Raw genomic sequence first — 18,791 nt, forward strand, 5'->3', positions numbered from 1 at the left:
GTAGGTGTGGGCGTGCTCCTGTCACATGCTCCGCCCCACCATGGAGCACAGCCCCTGTTGCCACTGGCGGAAGCAGCAGCAGCAGGCGATGGGCCCTCAGGGTGTTCTTTGCCTGTGGTAAGCAGAGGTTCTCCCCCGCCCTGTCGGCATGTGGCTTTGGTTGGATCCTGGGATCCGCACACGGCAGCATGGAGCTGGCCAGGTCTGGCCTGCTGGCACACGCCATCAAGCCAGGCCAGGCTGGCTCCATGACAGCAGGTGGGACTCCTAGCATGCCACTGGGCTGGTCCAGGCTGACTCCATGCCTTCGTGAGAGGCTTCCAGCACTCCATTGGGGAACTGTATGGGGAGACATGGACCCAGCCCAGCCTAATGGGGTGCAACTCCTGGAAAGAGAGCTAGAAGTCACATGTGGGGGCACAGAGCCCACCTGACTCAGTGGCACATAGACTGGGAGCTGTCAGTAGTCCCACCCCACCAGGCTGAGCTGGCTCCTTGCCGCCACTTGCAGCTCCCCACTGGAGTGCTGGGAGCCCCACATGAAAGCTTGGAGCTGGCCCAGCCCTATGGCGTGTGGCTCCTGCCTGCAGTGCCAGGAGCCCCACATGCTGGCACAAAGCTAACCTGGTCTTGGTTGAAGCTGTGTGCCAGCAGGCCGGGCCAGTTCTGTGCTGCTATGTGCAGCTCCCAGGATTTAGCCAGAGCCACATGCCACTGGGGCAGTCTGCTATGGGCCACAAGCACCCTGAGGGCCTGCCGCCTGCTACTGCTGCCACCACCGTCAGCAGAGACTGTGCGTCATGGGAGAGGCAAGGCATGTGGCAGGGGGCACAGCCCCCCCACACTCCCCCACACCCCTTCAAAATCCTCCCCCACATCCACACCCCACACACAATATACAAGAGTAAGACTTTATTTTGAGCTATTATCCAATCGCCTCTATACACACTATCCAAACACACATAAATCAGGACAAAATATTTTAAAAATAAAATTAAAATATGTTATAGATGTTTGATTTTTAGTATACAATTTTTCTCCAGTTCCAAGATAGCAAACCTTCTCCCAAAAGGACTGCTTCCAGGGAGAAGAGGAGGGACTTGCAGTGGCAAAGTTAGGGTAAAACGTCTGGTTCCAAGAAGGTGATCACAGGTGGGGCACCTGTCAAGGGACAAGGCTACTCTTGCAGCCCTCAACAACTCACCAAAAGTCATTAAGTGGCCCTCCAGCTGAAATAATTGTTAGTCCTTGGCTTACATGGTCAAAGTGGTCAATGGTCTGCCTGTAAGGAAGTGAGAATATTATTCATATAGAGCTGCTTTGACTATAATGGGGCACTTAAATGTGTAACTTACAAGACAGTGTTGGAACAAATGGGTAGGGCTGCTGTATGAGGCACCTGGGTGGAATGAGCAGAATTACAGTATCTGTTCACTACAAGTATTAATTAGCTGGAACAGAATTTTCTCCGTTCACGTTTTACTAAATGCTGGATATTTAAGCTAAAACTGTCTGTTTTTTTCTACAGAACTGTGTTTTTCTTTGTTTCTGTTCCAAATGTTGTTCTACCACTCCTCAAGAAATATGTTCTAAAATTCCCCCGGACAAAAACAAATGTAACAAATAAAAATTTAGCCAAGATGTTTAAATTCATTTATATTTATTTTTCTTGTACAAGATGAAATAAAAATCAGAACCAAACTCTGGGTACAAAAGTTTGATCCAACTGCTTTTGATGCATACTCTTTGTATGCAAAATATTCTAAATTAAAAACAAATGCTCACATATGTAGTCATATAACATAACAAAATGAAAAAGTAAATACAAAAGTTAAAGTACTAGCACATACATAGATGTAGTGTATTAGGAAACAAGTTTGTTCGAACACCCATTTTCCCCATATTTAAAATAGACATTTTAAACCCTTCTCACCTGCCTCCAAAACACAGTATTTGTTTTCATAAAGTCAACCCACCTGAAAACGTAAATTCTAATAGTGTTATCCAGTACAAATTGTGATTAACAACATCCCATTACTTCCATAATCACCAACATTTATGTATGCCACACTCAGTGATGGTCAACAGTAAAACTGTCCTACTAGCAAATATACTACAAGTGGACAGTGTAAATTCAGAAAAATAAATGTAATTTTATAACCTGAAATAATACAGTGAAATATTGTCAAAAATTAAATGTAATTTCAATAATATTCATATGATTTTCAAAACTTGCACTTCTTTTAAAAACCTATTTTAAAGTCAAAAAACTCCATGAAAGGAGGACTTCACGTATAAGATAGATTTTTTTCCTGTTGCACTTCATCCGACACACCTCCCCATAACAAAACCAAAAAAAAAAGAAACCAGTTTAAGGTGGAAAGAATTACTTTACCTTCACCAAGATTTGGTTTAGAACTAAAAAAAAAAAAGTTTGACCTAACATCTTGGCAGCTGCTTCACAACAACAATAATGTTCTATGTAGCACCTTTCTATTTAATTCTGTTATTTTATCACAGTAATATGAAAAGTTACATAATGTCCACCTTTTTATAGTCTCTGGGCCTGATTCTTCCCTTATTCACCCCTGGCTTTATACCAGTCTAACTCCACTGACCTCACTGGAGTTATTTCTGATTTACTGTACAGCATTAATGAAAAGTTAATCAGGTTTCTGACCTTGGAATTAATCGCTGTATGCTCGATCTGATGTGACTGCATAAGAACACTACGCTTGCTTTCATTTTAAAGTGGTAAACACCTGGGGTCAGAACCTCAGCTAATGTTCAGCGTAGCCCTAATGAAGTCCAAGAAGTAAACCAACTGGCATCAGCACAGTCTGACCGGATCTGCCTACAAGTTTCAGCCATTTTATGCTAAATGTCATTTATAAAAATCTGAAGATTTACTAGTAAATGAGCAGACTCCATTTTTTAAACATCATCTCCTGATCTATTTCCTCACAGGAGATGTGCTCAAGGCTGAATCCCTGTAGAGTGTAAATCAACCGGAGCCACTGGCATCCATCGACATACAGAAGCTAAGGAGCTGGCTTGAAGAGTTTCACTGTCACATTCAGATGCCATTAAACCACTGTGTAATCAAAAGACCCTTAGGACTATCTGCTTTTCATGTGAGTTGATAACCTGATTTTTTTTTTTTTTTTTTTAGAAAGAAAAAAAAGATATTCATAATAATACAGTAACAATGCTCAGCCCTGCTCGGTCCCTTGCTGGTTCAGAAAGATCCTATTCAGTTATCAACAATTATTTCTGGCATAAGTGAATAAAAAGACAAAAGAAAGAAAAACAATGCCCATTCAGTGATAATGTTCCATGCAACAGATAACTCTGCTGCCTCATCTCATTTTACATGAAAAAATAGAATATAAAAAGAGCTAGTCTTCTCTACAGAACTTCATAATTTTAAGCTTTGCCCCTTCCTGTTTAAAAAATTACTGCAGACAGTGCAACTTGCAGCCTCCGGTATGACATGCATCTAAGCAGCTCTTCTCTTTCAAGGCAGTGCCTTGCATTAAGTTCATGGGTATGGTATTTTTAACTGAATGCTAGTGGTTCTTTCTCCATGTGCATCCCTAACTGCTGCCATCCTTCCCTCTCAGGTACTACAGTACTACTGTTTTATGTTACATAATTGCTCACTTCACTACTCCATATCCCTACCACTCCATCTCTGACCTTTTCACCTGCCTTCCAGCCACAAAACCAAAAAAAATGTTAATGTCCAATATTCTGGTGCATTGATAGGATCTTAATGTGTAACAGACCTAACAAAACAGACATTTGCACTGAGTGCTACCTCTCTCACTTTCTCCACATAGAGTGGATCAAACTCAGAGAACTGTATTAATGCCTTTCATAAAAAGATGCATTTTTCAGTATAAAAAGCTTAAATTCATATATTATAAATAATATCAGTTTAAAATACTAAAGAACTTCAGGACTTCATTCATGCTTCAGGGGATCTGCATGCTGTGTGTCCTTGATGCTTTTTCAGTCCCAAACATCAGATAAAGAAGGCATGAGCGGATATACAATACATGAGTATAAAGGATATTAGACCTTGGTCCTGTACATTAACTGTAGCAAGGAACAAAGGTTAAAATTTTAGCAACTTTACCAGACACGCAAGCAAATTCCTGCTTATCACCGACTGATAAAGTGACCATCTTCTTGTCATTGATTCAGTTATCTGTACAGTGTCACCAGTATTGTCAGTTAAAAATGCTACTACTGAAAACATGATGAACAAAGCTTTTTTCATTTTCTTTTTTTACTGAAAATAGTAATATCAAATTGTGTCTCACTTTTCTGCCTTGATTTTTATAAACCTATTTTTGCACTTGTCAAAGATAACCACTGCCACAAAATTATAAAAAACATCCATCTGTTCATGTACTTAGTTAAAAAATTGTAGTGCTTAATAAAATAAACATCAAAATCTAAGATCCTTTTTTAGAAATTACATGTTTATAATCACATTCTTTAATGGTAATATTAGTACCAATCTGGTCTATTTTACAACAATATTGTAGTGTAAAACTGTTAATAAACAATTCAACTTGGAAGTATTAATTAATTATCTGGAAGCTATACAGTAATATACTGAAAAATAAACTGCAATAGAACTGTTTGTGCCTTTGCAAAATGTATAATAAGCATTCTTATGGCTGACATGGAATCAAAATTATTCTGTAGTTCATACAGCACAATTTTGCTAATAATACATGATTTTTAAAGCTCAAGTTAAATAGATTTTAAAAAAGCATTTGGTACTATTGTCATAAATACAAAACTGCACTTATGGTCCAATTTGGTGCAGGTTTTGCTGGACCAAGCTGCCTGATGCAATCTCAGTCTCATGGTCAGCTTTTGCGGTTCATTAGAGTTTGTAATAATAACTATCCATGAGTTTAGTCATGGACCCACATGATTTCCCTCCCTTCTCCGCAGGGGAAACACTTCTACATGATATGTAAAGGAAAAAGGCTACAGATGTGTAGAAGTAGTTCTTAAAAAATAAAATAAAATATAATTTTATGCATGTATTTTATATTTAAGTTACTGTCAATCAAATCCATACAAAGATACAATTGACAATAAAGTGATACAGTGAAAGTCAGTAGGGCATGAAGTTGTACATCTGAGGATTTTCAGATGCTCTACCTCTATTTCAAGAGGGAAAGGAAACGTTGAATTGTGCTATGGGCTGAATCAGCACTGAACAACTACTGATTACAGCCAGGTAAGGAAGGGCTCACTCTTATTGAGTACTGACTCCACATCATTGAGGATAGGAATCAAGTCTTCAGACTCTAAAGTTCCAAGGTCAACATTTGTTCCTGGAAGACAGTCGAGGAAATCAGGGAAACGTGTCTGCTGTGGATTTATGTTCATGGGAGTCTGTGCTACTGTTTCTCCTGTGAAAAAATAAAGATCTGTTGAAACAGGCGCTTTCAAAACATTATTAAAGCAACATGGACAACAACAAGGATACCCCGTCCTCCCTGCCCTCAACCCCCAGCAAAATCTTGTAGGGATTACTCTTCTGTAACATTTACTTCAGAATCATTATTATTATTTTTACAGTGATAATCATGGGCCTCAGTCATGAAGTGGGGCCCTATTATGTGAGGCACTGTGGAAGCTCAGCACTGCAATTACGTTAGGTTAACTTTTATACAAGGTCATTACTGAGCGTACTGGGAGAGCAAGAAACACTGGACTGGGCCCTGAGTAGGTAGCATACCAGTAGCTCTCAACCTTATTAGACTCAAGGCACCCTTCGGAAAATGCCAGCTCTTAGCTTTCACTTATTTTTTGGCTACAGAGAAAATAATAAAGAAATTCTTCTGTTGCACAGAACTCAGAAAGACAAATTCTACTATTGCAGAAAACCCAAAAAGATGACAGCAGGTCAGAATGCATTTCACCCTATGGACTCCTACTCAAAATCTCTGGGTTTATCTTGTGAATCATGCAGGTGTTCGCACACCTAACTGCTAATGTTGCACAGCACGTGCGGCACTCTAAAAGGGTCTCACAGCACCCCAGGGTCTCACAATACCTGGGTTGAGAATCATGGTAGCATACTTTCCAGTCTCTGAAAGCATCCGTTCATTACATGATATGCAGGTAGAACCAGTCTCGATAAAGTCAATTGAAAAATGCACACCAACTTCAATGGGGCGAAATTTTACCCACTGATACTCTTCCAACAGAGACAACACTCTTCCTATGCCCCAGTGAAGTGCTGGGAGCAAAGGCATTAAGCACCATGCAGGAGAGCACCATGGCCTCAGTCTATTTTTTTTATGTGCAAGGATAAGAAATTATTAGTCAGCCCCATAATTCCACAACATTATTGATTATAAAACATATTATTATTAGCTTAACAGATGTGTATTCCTTGTTCCTACCTGTATCCATCTCATCTACATTGCTGAGGAAATCTTCAGGTGTGGTTGGTATGCTGTAGCATCCTAAGCCTAGGCCACTGTCTGTGCTCTGTTCCCTGGAATGGTAGGGCCCACTGAATGAATTGAAACATGAAGAAGCCTCAGTAAAGAAGTTCTTGTTACCGATAATCCGACAGTGGTGTTTGAAAAAAGTTGTGTAGTCATCCATATTCTTAATTTAAATACTTTGAGATAATGGACTTGAGTCCCCACTGCTGTACGTGCCATGTTACTGACATCTGTGTAAACCAGGTGGAAAGTGCCACCCAATCAGAATTGTACTGCTAAAAGGGAACAGCAAAAGAGAATCAAGTCGAACATGGATAACATTTTCACCCGTTTTGCACACTGCTAGGCATATGTTTTCAAAGCAGTACAAAGGATTTCGGCAGTCTTCTCCTGTGCTGATTTGTAATTACGGGAGCTAAAATGGGGACAATTTTGTTTCTGTAGTTGTGCCCATTTAAACAATATTTGTGATTGCAACCAGACAGCTATGTGTTTAAATGGGTGGATGCCTTAAAGAAATCTCAAACTACAGTACTTTGGAGGTCATTCTTTTTAAATTTAGGATGTACTTATGTGGATACTTAGGGTAGACAAAGAGATCATCCTTAACCAGCCTCAGCCACATGAGCATGTTCTTCCCTATATCATACCCCGCAGTCTGCACCAAAGCCATCTGCACTGTGCTTATTAGCATGGTAATAAGCTGAATCCCAGATTCCTTTGTGGAATCCTTCTAAAAATTGATCTAGAGATTGTCTCTACTTAGGGTACGGAGAGAGAGAGGAAGTGGAGTGCAGAAGGGCCAGAAATCAGAAATGAGGAATTGTGGAGCTACTGCTTGTATACCTCCTGTGCTCCAGGCCTGCAGCGCAAGGGTAAGCTCCAAATGCAAGAAAGGGGAGGGCTAGTGGGCAAGTGAGGGTGTAGTTGGGCTCACACTCAGAATCCAGCAGTTTCCAGAGCTGGTTCCAAAATTGCTGCCAGGGATCTGGGTTTTACAAGTATCAGCTTAAGTTTGCCCCTAACTCTCAGCATAGACACAGCTTTAGAACAAAGTAACCAAGGTGAAAATCTCATTGAAAATCTTTAAACTTTTTGTCCCCATAAAAAAGTTCCATAGCCTAAAAAAATCTAATTTACTTGCAGTACTGTCCCAGTGCACATTTACAGCAAACAGCTTTTAAAACGATTCTCCACCCCATGCTTTTCTTTTCTTGTTTTATAGGTTTTGTTCTGTTGTCTAAAGTAGGGGTGGCCAACCTGCAACACACGTGCCACAAGTGGCATGGACAGGCTCTGCGTGGCACTTGGCAAAGCAGAGAGGGGACAGGCAGCACAGTGGCAGATACATCAGGATGCAGAACACAGAGCAGAAGATGGGACAGGGGAAAAGTACTGGAGTGGCACTTGGTGGGGCATGGGGCTAATTTGTCACACACCTAAAAGATCGGTCCCCACTGGTCTAAAGCTTAAGAAGAAAGTTTTCATCACGTGTGGCTTGTACAGTCCATAACTATCACAAGATAAATATGTGAATGATGAGAGTGTGGCAAACTCCTCCTTGACACAATTGGTCAGAATTTTCAGAGCTGCACCAGAATTTTCCCAGTCCCCATACAGCTCTGAAAATTTTACAGCTTGCTTAAAAACATATTCCAAAGAAATCATACCAGAGATAAAACACAAATCCAGTGCCTGACGAGAACATTTAACTTGCCTGTTCAGGAAAGGATCTGATCCATTATTTGTAATTGTTCGAATGTCTTGTGTCATAGTAGTGGTGCTCACTCCAGTCTGAACTGGGGTCATGTTCTCTGATTCCATGGGAAGTTGTCTGCATAGTGCGGCTTCCTAGATTAAAAAAAAAAAATTACATGCAAATTAATGGGGAAAAAAAGAAAGTAATAGTAACCCAAACACCTCAGAGAGACTTCCAATAAATTTCTTCTCTCTCTAAAATATCCTCTCTCGTAAAGAGTAACCCATATAACATGCTATTATTTTTATTTAGGAATGTGATTCTTATCAGAAAGACCAATGACTCCTGATTTATGCTCTTGTAAAGATTACTGGTTACAGATGAAAGATCCTCCATAGCTACAAATGCTGGTTAAGTCTTCCTTCTCACTTAAATTGAATTATCTAGGTTCAATTTAAATTTAACTCCTCTCAAATTAAAGCTATGAGCTACAGAGCTGCTGCTGGTTTAACGCTATAAGCCATGCACAGGCAGCCAGGTATCCTGGTGTAAAGAACAAGTTTTCTGTTAGCAGAGCTACACCAGCTCCCTGGAATGACAAGCACTACCAATGGAAGCTGCCTTCTGACAAAAGAGCTGCATCTACACTGGGGATTTTGTTGGCAGAACTACTTTGGCTACAGGATATTATCTTATAGTTTTATAGTTTCATACTTTCTAGGGTCGGACGGGACCTGAGAAGATCATCTAGTCCAACCCCCTGCAATGGCAGGAAAGAGTACTGGGGTCAAATGACCCCAGCAAGGTGTACATCTAGCCTCCTCTTAAAGACCCCCAGGGTAGGAGCCAGCACCACTTCTCCTGGAAGTTGGTTCCAGACCCTAGCCACCCTGACCGTGAAGTAGCGCCTCCTGATGTCTAGTCTGAATCTACCCTCTGCCAGCTTGTGACCGTTATTTCTAGTCACTCCTGGTAGTGCTCGGGGGAACAGGGAATCCCCCAATGCCTGCTGATCCCCCCTGACTAGTTTATAACAGGCCACTAGATCCCCCCTCAGCCTTCTCTTGTGGAGGCTGAACAGCTTCAGGTCCCGTAGCCTCTCCCCATACGGCCTGCCCTGCTGTCCCCTGATCATGCAAGTGGCCCTCCTCTGGACCCTCTCCATGTTGTCTACATCCCTCTTGAAGTGTGGTGCCCAGAACTGGATGCAGTATTCCAACTGCGGCCTGACCAGTGCCGCATAGAGGGGCAGGATCACCTCCTTGGACCTGCTTGAGATGCATCTGTGGACGCATAGTTTCATAGACATTAGGGCTGGAAGGGACCTCGGGAGATCATCGAGTCCAGCTCCCTGCCCAAAGGGCAGGAAGTCAGCTGGGGTCATAGGATCCCAGCAAGATAAGCATCCAATTTACTCTTGAAGGTGTTCAATGTAGGTGCTTGAACCACCTCCACTGGCAGACTGTTCCAGACCTTGGGGGCTTGGACAGTAAAGAAATTCTTCCTTATGTCCAGCCTGAAACGGTCTTGCAGGAGTTTGTGACCATTCGACCTCGTCATCCCTTGGGGCGCTCTGGTGAACAGACGTTCCCCCAGATCCTGGTGGTCACCCCTGATAAACCTATAGGCGGCCATCAGATCACCCCTGAGCCTGCGCTTTTCCAGGCTAAAGAGTCCCGTGGCTCTCAGCCTGTCATCGTAAGATCTGTTTTCCTGACCTCTGATCATGCGCGTGGCTCTCCTCTGGACTCTCTCAAGCTTCTCCACATCCTTTTTGAATTGTGGAGCCCAAAACTGGACGCAGTACTCCAGCTGCGGCCTCACCAAGGCCGAGTACAAGGGGAGAATGACGTCCCGGGATTTGCTCGAGAAGCATCTATGGATGCACGCCAGCATTTTGGTCGCTTTACTAGCCGCAGCATCGCATTGCAGGCTCATGTTCATCTTGTGGTCAATGATGACCCCCAAGTCTCTTTCTTCTGCAGTACTATCCAACGTAGCACTGCCAAGCCTGTAAGGATGCTGCAGGTTTTTCCTCCCAAGGTGGAGAACCTTGCATTTATTGGTGTTAAACACCATGAAGTTCTCATCTGCCCATTTGCTGAGCTTGTCCAGGTCAGCCTGGATCACCCGCCTATCTTCTGGCATGGATGCTTTGCCCCAAAGTTTGGTGTCATCGGTGAACTTGGCCAGTCCACTCCTGACTCCAATGTCCACATCGTTAATGAAGATGTTGAACAGTATGGGTCCCAGGACAGAGTCTTGAGGGACCCCACTGGTCACAAGGCACCATGATGAGTGACTGCCATCAATCACAACCCTCTGGGTCCGACCACGAAGCCAATTTCCCAGCCAGCGGATCGTGGTGGAGCCAAGCCCACAACTGGGCAGTTTGGCCAAGAGGTGATCATGGGATACCAGATCAAAAGCTTTTTTTGAAGTCAAGATATATGACTTCAATCTCTTCTCCCTTGTCCAGGTGACAGGTCACCTGGTCATAGAAGGAAATGAGATTGGTCAAACAAGACCTATCCGCAACAAACCCATGCTGGCTGTCCCTTAGAATGTTAGCCTGGGCCAGTCCCTCAAGGATGGCCTCCTTAATAAACTTTTCTAGGATCTTCCCCTGGATAGAAGTCAGGCTAATGGGCCTGTAGTTAGCCAGATCCACTCCTCCCTTTCTTGAAGATCGGCACCACATTGGCATGACAAGGTACAATTGGCCTTCCTGACTGCATCCCCACACTGCCAGCCCATGTTCATCTTGGCATCAATGATGACTCCGAGATCCTTTTCCGCCTCTGTGCTGACAAGAGGGGAGTTCCCCAACCTGTAGGTATGGTGCCGGTTGTTCCTCCCCAGGTGCATCACTTTTCACTTGTCTGTGTTGAATCCCATCCTATTCTCATCTACCCACGCTTGAAACCTGTCTAGGTCCGATTGTAGCCTGTTGCTTCCTTCCAGTGTGCCCACATCTCCCCACATCTTAGTGTCATTGGCACATTTGAACAGGGTGCTTTTTACCCCCTTGTCCAAGTCAGTGATGAAGATATTGAACAGTGCGGGCCCGAGGACCGAGTGCTGCGGAACCCCACTGCCCACGTCCCTCCAGGCTGAGAAGGACCCATCCACTACCACCCTCTGGGTGCAGCCCTCCAGCCAGTTGGTGACCCATTTGACTGTGTGGGTGTCCACACCACAGTCCCCCAGTTTCTTAATGAGAACGGGGTGAGAGACAGTGTCGAAAGCCTTCCAGAAGTCCACGAAGACTTTGTCCACTGCTACCCCTGCATCTAATGATTTGGTGATCTCATCATAAAAGGCCACCAGGTTGGTCTGACAGGACCTGCCACTGATAAACCCGTGTTGGTTGCCCCTAAGCATAATCTCCCCTGCTGGCCCCTCATGGATGTGTGCCAGCATAATTTTCTCAAACAGCTTGCCTAGGATCGAGGTAAGATTAACTTGCCTATAGTTTCCCAGGTCCTCCTTCTTCCCCTTTTTGAAGATGGGAACCATGTTGGCCCTCTTCCAGTCCTCCGGCACCACACCAGAGCACCACGAGTGCTCGTAAAGCCGTGCCAGGGGTCCTGCAATGACCTCGGCCAATTCCTTTAGTGTTCTAAGGTGGAGACTGTCTGGACCGGCTGACTTGAATATGTCCAGTCCCTCCAGAAGCTCCCTAACTAGTTCCTCACTAAGCCTTGGCCCAGGTGTGCCTCCCCTGGGGCCTGAGGGGGGCCCAGCAGAGAAGTGGCTGTTCTGGTCCCTACTTAGGAAGACAGAGGCAAATAAATCATTAAACATGTTAGCTTTGTCGTCTGGTGTGACGACCAAATTCCCCAACGCGTCCTGCAGGGGCCCCAAATTACCCGGAACCTTCTTTTTACCCCCTATGTATTTAAAGAAGGACTTCTTATTGTCCTTAATCTGGGAAGCTAGTCCTAATTCCGTCTCTGCCTTGGCCTTCCTGACTGCCCCCTACATCCCCGAGCGACTGCAGTATAGTCATCCCTGGTGATGTCCCCTTCTTTCCATTGGGTGTACGCCTCCCTTTTAGGTAGGAGACATTCCCGAATGCTTTTGGTGAGCCATGGAGGCTTGTGTGCCCTCCTGCTCCCTTTGATCCTCGTTGGGATTGCCTCCCTTTGGGCTTGGAGGATTGTCTCCTTAAGGAGCGACCACTCTCCTTGGACACCTGGCTCCCCTCCCCTCTGGGACCTCAGCACTTCCCCAACTATCCTCCTTAGCTCATTGAAGTTTGCCCTCCTGAAATCTAGGGCTGCTGCCTTACCCCAGGCCTTTGCTACCTTGCGCTGGATGGTGAATTCCAGCAGGCGATGATCATTGTCACCCAGGTGGTCGAGCACCCGCAGCCCCCTCACCAGGTCATCTCCCGTGGCCAGCACCAGGTCCAACAAGGCGTCTCCCCTGGTGGGGCTGTGCACCTCCTGGGTTAGATGGAGGTCCTGCACTCTGTCTAAGAACCTACGTGAGTGGTCAGACCTGGCTGACTGCTCTTCCCAGCAGATGTCCGGGAAGTTCAGGTCCCCCATTACTACCACATCCTTAGCCTTCACTACCTCTGTGAGCTGACCTAAGAATTCCTGGTCAAGCTCTTCCCCCTGGTTGGGAAATCTGTAGTAGACCCCCACCGTTAAGTCTCTTTCCCCTCGACTGCCTTGTACTCTAATCCAAAGTACTTCAGAGCGCCCTTCCTCTGACTGTTTGCTAATTGACGAGGATGTGTATTCCTCCTTAATATAGAGTGCCACACCCCCACCTTTCCTTCCTATCCTGTCCCTCCTGTACAGCCTATAGCCCTTTTCTCACCCCTAGTTGGTACAGTGCTGCTGACTGAATTTTGTAAAGTAGACAAGGGCTTAGCCTAGTTTGAGTGAGATTGGCTCTACTACAAAATAACAGTGGAGCCGAAATAGCGATTGGGCTATTGTGCAGTGATGGGATTAGCAGCAAGGGTTGATTGTGTGAGCAGCTGACTTGAAGTGCTAACTCAAACTATAATCTTTGCCACCCTCAGGGCTCCACAAACTCAAATTAAGAGTACCACCACTCTCAAATAAAGGAGCTTTATGTGTGGACAGGACTTCAGTTAGGGACAACACTCGAGTTCTATCCTGTATAAACATTGCAGTGTGGCCAAAACCTTTGAGACATGGTTTAATTCAGCAACAATCTTTAAACTGTCTGGAATGGACTCTGATTTAACATACATTTATTTGTTTCCTAACAGTGTAACTACACTAACTGGAGAGACTCCAGATTTACACAGGTATAAGAGAGATAAGAATCAGGTGCTAAAAATATATGGATTGCTACTAGGTACAGTTTTTTATTATATTAGAAATATCTGATTGCAGGCAACAACGTAGGTAGGGGCCATATCCAAATGGACTTTGCAGCTGCTTACTTGTCCATTGTAATGTGTAAAATGTAGGTGACTTGCCCTGGGAAGGTGATATAAATCAAAAGGGTCAGACACCTAGAATACAGTGAGTGAGGAGAATCTGACAACTCCCCAGGGCAATCCAAAACACCCAGTCCTGTACAGAAAGGCTCCTATGCTAGCCATCAAGAATTATTAGGAACAAGGGGGTGTCTAAGTCAGCTACTTCTTGGCTGCACTTTAGGTGCCTCCACTGTTTTGGGATCCAGACCACCCACAAAATATGTAGCTTTCTGACAGGAGCATTGGGATCAGTCTAAGGCACAGCACTCCATGTTCCTTCTCTAATGTGCAAGGGTGTGATACCAATTTTTTAACCAGTAGTGTAGTAGTTACAAGTCTAGAACTCTAGATGCAGTTTCCAAGCCATCCTCAGCTTAATCCACATCTCCCAGCTTCCTGGAGAGTGCGAGGGCATATGACTCTGTAGCCCACATCCCTGGGCACTGTTTTTTAGCTAATCATGGTTTAGAATTAAGTGCATATACTATTCTGATGCCTCCCAGTACTAATCCAAATCACAGTGGCACTCAGGTGAGAATTAGGTGCCAATCTGGATTGTTTCTGAAGTATACATGTAGGCCTAAAATGATACTTTGGGCCAAATTTTCAGGATTATATGAAACAGCTAATAATCTGTAGACCCCATGGAGTTTTGTGGCTGCTGAAGTAGAGCCAATCCAGACTTTTTTTTTTAAATGAGTAAGGAGTCTAAATTCCACCTAGGTTCACGATTTGCATCTGGCCTAAAAACCTGTAATACTCTGGGACCAGGAATTTAATCCAACAATCTCTAATACGAACAACAGTTAACCTGTAGCTTAGTGATTTGTTTCATGCCCTTGGGAAGAAGATATTTGCTTAGAGCAAAAGGAAACACCTTAAATTTGCTTCTAAACTTATCCTTTTTAAAGAGAAATCCAGAGAAATACATTTGCAGCTGCATCTCCATGGAACAGCAGTGACATCTAGTGGCAAAATGAATTAATATAATTAATAGAATTCCTTGAAGGATGTTCCAAAATAGTAGGGCTGTGCTAAATGGCAGTGTTTCATTTAGACTTCCGTTTCAACGGGACAGTGTTTCATTTCGAGTTTTGTTTAATTTTGAAGCGCTGTTCCATTTTGTTTCATCAAAACTGTTTCAACACTGTTTTGATATTTCACCCATAGGCTATAACTGAGATACACGAAACTGCCTATAACTTTGTCATTTCTTGGTAGATTTGGCTGAAAACAGCAGGAATGGTAGCCTCTTCTGAGGCTATGAAGTCTTCCAAATTTCAAGGAGACAGGTGCAGGGATTTCTGGGAAACTGCACCTCAACCTGCTGACAAGCAGAACTCATGATGTGTGACTATGTGTGTGTGTTAAGGCACAGCTGCTTTTCTATCCCTCCCCCAGAGCACTGGGATTGGAAGGGACCTCAGGGAAGGATCACAATCACTGGCCAGATACACGTCAATAACAGAGCATTCCCCCTACTCCCCCTCCCTCTCCTTAGTTTCTGTTTCCCTGCAAGCAAGCCCAGCTTCGATACTTGAAACATTTCAAAACTCCTGAAACATTTTGACTGCCCTTGTTTTAGTTCAAGGCTGTTTTGAAGCCTTTCATTTTCACGGTTTCAAGCTTAAAACAAGTTGAAGCATGTTAAAATGAAGCACCCGGCAAAATTTCGCACAACCCAACAAAATAGTACTTGACCTATTTAGAAGTGTAAAAAAGAATAAAGCTGTTTCACTTGTCTACCTAGTTCATTCATTTACTAAAATGTTTCTTAAGGGAATTAAAACAACCATTTCTGCAAACCCTCTAGAACCTTTTTGTACTCAACAAATTTAAGCCATGTACACAATCTTTAATAGGAAAGTATTTGACTTTTTTAATGCGCTTGTAGCATCAATTTTGAAATCAGATTAGCAAAGAATCAGCTTTAATGAAAAGATAAAATTAGTACTGTTTAATAAGTAGGATACTACCACAAACACGATATGGTATAACAGAATATTTTGAGCATCTTTCCCCTGAGATGCATCTTTACTGGTGTTTCAGGATGCAGAGTCAGTGAAGATTACACTGAGGTTCACTGGTGGTTTAAACTGTTGTTTACTAAGTTTGTTGCTGTTTTCTAGGAAGCCTAAAATCACCTGATCGTGCTTTACAATTCTCTTCCCATGAAGCTAAATGCTCTCTTTGCTTAAGATTAAATCTTTGACATGCATATAAATCCTATTAAAACCCAGGTCAGTTGAACTTGGAAGGCAGAATCTGGCATTTTACTGTAACTGCAGTATACTCTTCCAGTAGCACTGGTCATCTGGACTCTTCACTAGCAAGGTAACAATTATTAATAATTACCAACGTATTTTAACTTCACTGGCTCTGACTTATGTCACTGTTCTGGAAGCATCTCCTCCACTCCCTGAATTAGCAGAATGGTAGAAAGTGAAAAGAAAGATGTGACATTTTAACTTTGGCCATTTCCCTGCTGCCTGCCATGCCAGTTTTTCAATTCCCAGAATGAAATTAAGTTAATTGCAGTGCGCTCTATATTAGTGGGTCTTAACCTTTTTCATACTGGGACTCATTTGTTAAGATTGATGGCTTGTCCAGACCCATACCCCCCTGGCGCTGCTGGTGCCGGACACAGTCCCCTGGCTCCCAGGCCCTGCTGGTGCCCCTCACCCCCAAGCCACAGCACTCCCATCCTGCTAGTACCCCTCACCCCAAGCCACAAGAAGTTATAATCCCTATTCCGTATCTTTGCACTTTAATGTATCTTAAATCAAAACTTTCTTTGTATGGTTTTTTTAAAGCATCAACAAAAATTTTTTTTAAAGTGATTAAATAAAAAAAATTGATTTAAATAAAATCCAATTGTTTTATTTAAAAAAAAAATTATTGTTTTTTATCTACCCTATTCCTAGTAATTAATATTCCATAAAAGTTCTCAGTAGACTGCCAAAAACATTCCTGTTTTTGTGGCTAGTAAGTTCTATTACTTGGGAAGTCACGCTTTTACTCCCGAGGTCATCATAGAAGAATTGCATTAAATCAAACAACAGACAGGAGGCGCATGAGGAAACGTGTCTACAAGTAAGATTTTCAACAATTTGTACATTTCTATGGAACTGGGTTTAAATGGAGAATGATGACACATATCCTTTCTTTATTTGGAAAACTTTCTAATTAACTTCTCCTAGGAATATTGAGGGGCCCTTTTTCTCCACTGAAACCTGTACTGCCTCTCTCATACACCAAATAACTTCCCCTTGTTTTTGCTTTTTTCTATGTTGTGGTCTCCAGGGATATGCTGTGTAATCACATGAGATCACCTGTTCACTAAGGGAACTCGAAGGGATCAAAATAAAAGACAAACAACAAAGTCTAATGTGAGCATGAGCCATCTGTACAGATTGCTGGACTCCAACAGCTGAAGACAGAGAGGCTGTCAATGTAAGCCAAGTAAACCCATTGTGAAACAGATGAGGTGTCAGGTTATTCATATAAACTCAGTAATCACAGTTATGCAAAGAATGATATTGTGCTACTAATTCTGTGCTCTCAAACTATACAGATAAGCCAGCTAGCTCCCAACACTACCGCCACGTTGCTGTCCCCTGCTGTTACAATCAGGCACCTTACAATCCTGCTTTCTGGACAGAAACTAATTTGCTGCAAACTGAGCCAATTTTTGGACCTCACATGCCTTTACATCTCTTGAACCTAGGCAGGGGCCAGTCATTGCTCCTAGTTCTGGGTCTCTTAGTCAACTTGCTTGGGCAGCCTCCCACAAATAAAACAGGGTTGTCAAAAGCCCATTTTCTCCTGTGCAATAGACTCTCAGCTCCTGCACAAGTTTCAGCAAGCTTCACAACACGTACCTGGAATACTAAATGATGTCTGGCTGCTGTCTGACATGAAGCTGCACTGGTACTGTCACTTATCAGCCAGGGAATTCAGATACTGATCTCTGAAAAATGTGGTGCCAAGCCAGTGACTGGTCCAACTAGGACAGATTTGTGCCCAAGTTTATTGGCATAGTCAGATACATATCTGGACTCATGACTCTGTTCTTTCACTCTTCCTAGAGTGATACCTATAGCATACTCAGTAATCCATTCCAGGGTTACTTAATCTAGTTCAGGATTTAGACAGACCATGCATAACATGACAATGTGTGAGCTAGAAAGCTTCCAGTATCCTAAATGAAGATTCCCATGGCTATATACAAAACCTGAGCCCTGCCTTGTCTTTGTTGCAAGGGGAGGTACATTTATCAAAGTTATCTGATCTACTTTCAAACAGGAAATAGCACAGCAGCCCCTGTAACCTTATTTCCACGTGCTGCATACTGACTTGCAGTATCAACTTACTGTACAGTTTATGCCTTGGAAGAACAAAATTCTGCAGGCAGCATCCTGAGTTAGGCCAAGGATGTGCATTTTCCAGGTGAACCAACAACAAACCCTGGGGCCATTGGGTCTGGAACAGACACAATGCCCTCAGAAATGCTGGAAAAGTGGTGGCTACAGCTATACCATTTAATGTGTACTCTTCCCATTGGCTTCTGTATTGTATGGTCTGGTCCAACTCTGCTGTACAGTGCTGGGAATGTGCTGAGGGCTCCTTACAATGTTCTAGCATTTCTACAAATGTTAGACTTCCTTCTTCCTTGGGAACAAATACAGCAGTGATCAAGACAGGAACACCAGAGTTGAGAGAAAGCTCTTGATTCAGGATCAGTCTCAGGTTGCTGACAGACATTTGTTTGAAGGCACACTGGGATCTAATTTGCAATCCTAACAACTGTACTTCCTGTCATATCCCAGGGGCATCCGTTTTTAGACTGGGGATCAATCTCTATTGTACCATACTTGCCAGTGCAGAGGGAGCCCAGGCAAGGTGCCTGACAATCAGCTGGTTGCCGGCTGGCCCCTAGAACCCACAGGGGAGGCTGAATGAAGCCCAAAGTAGTTGCTGGAGCTGACCAACGATCATGAGCAGAATTGCTCAGTACACTCTCGATCATGTGGATGACTGGATGATTGGCAGCTGGTGGGGACCCCTCTGGCCACATGTTCTATTAAAGGCATGATGGAAAATCAGCCACAAAGTTGCTGCCCCAAGGTCGGGA

The 18,791-nt window shown here is 43.4% G+C and overlaps 1 protein-coding gene across 1 annotated transcript in view; it reads right to left on the reverse strand.

Moving 5' to 3' along the window:
• Window positions 1–1,643: 1,643 nt before the first annotated feature.
• The window catches only part of WWTR1 (WW domain containing transcription regulator 1), a 123,525-nt gene continuing 106,377 nt past the window's right edge, over window positions 1,644–18,791 (reverse strand). Inside the window, exons 4-6 of the mRNA XM_090050603.1 lie at window positions 8,206–8,339; window positions 6,441–6,553; window positions 1,644–5,441 (exon numbers count right to left, since the gene is read on the reverse strand). Coding sequence (XP_089906729.1) covers window positions 5,257–5,441; window positions 6,441–6,553; window positions 8,206–8,339 — 432 coding nt within the window. The 3' untranslated portion in view covers window positions 1,644–5,256. The remainder of the gene's footprint in view (window positions 5,442–6,440; window positions 6,554–8,205; window positions 8,340–18,791) is intronic.

The sequence above is a fragment of the Crocodylus siamensis genome, chromosome 6 (assembly GCF_052110815.1).
Source record: "Crocodylus siamensis isolate JL-2025a chromosome 6, ASM5211081v1, whole genome shotgun sequence".
Taxonomy (NCBI): Eukaryota; Metazoa; Chordata; order Crocodylia; family Crocodylidae; genus Crocodylus; species Crocodylus siamensis.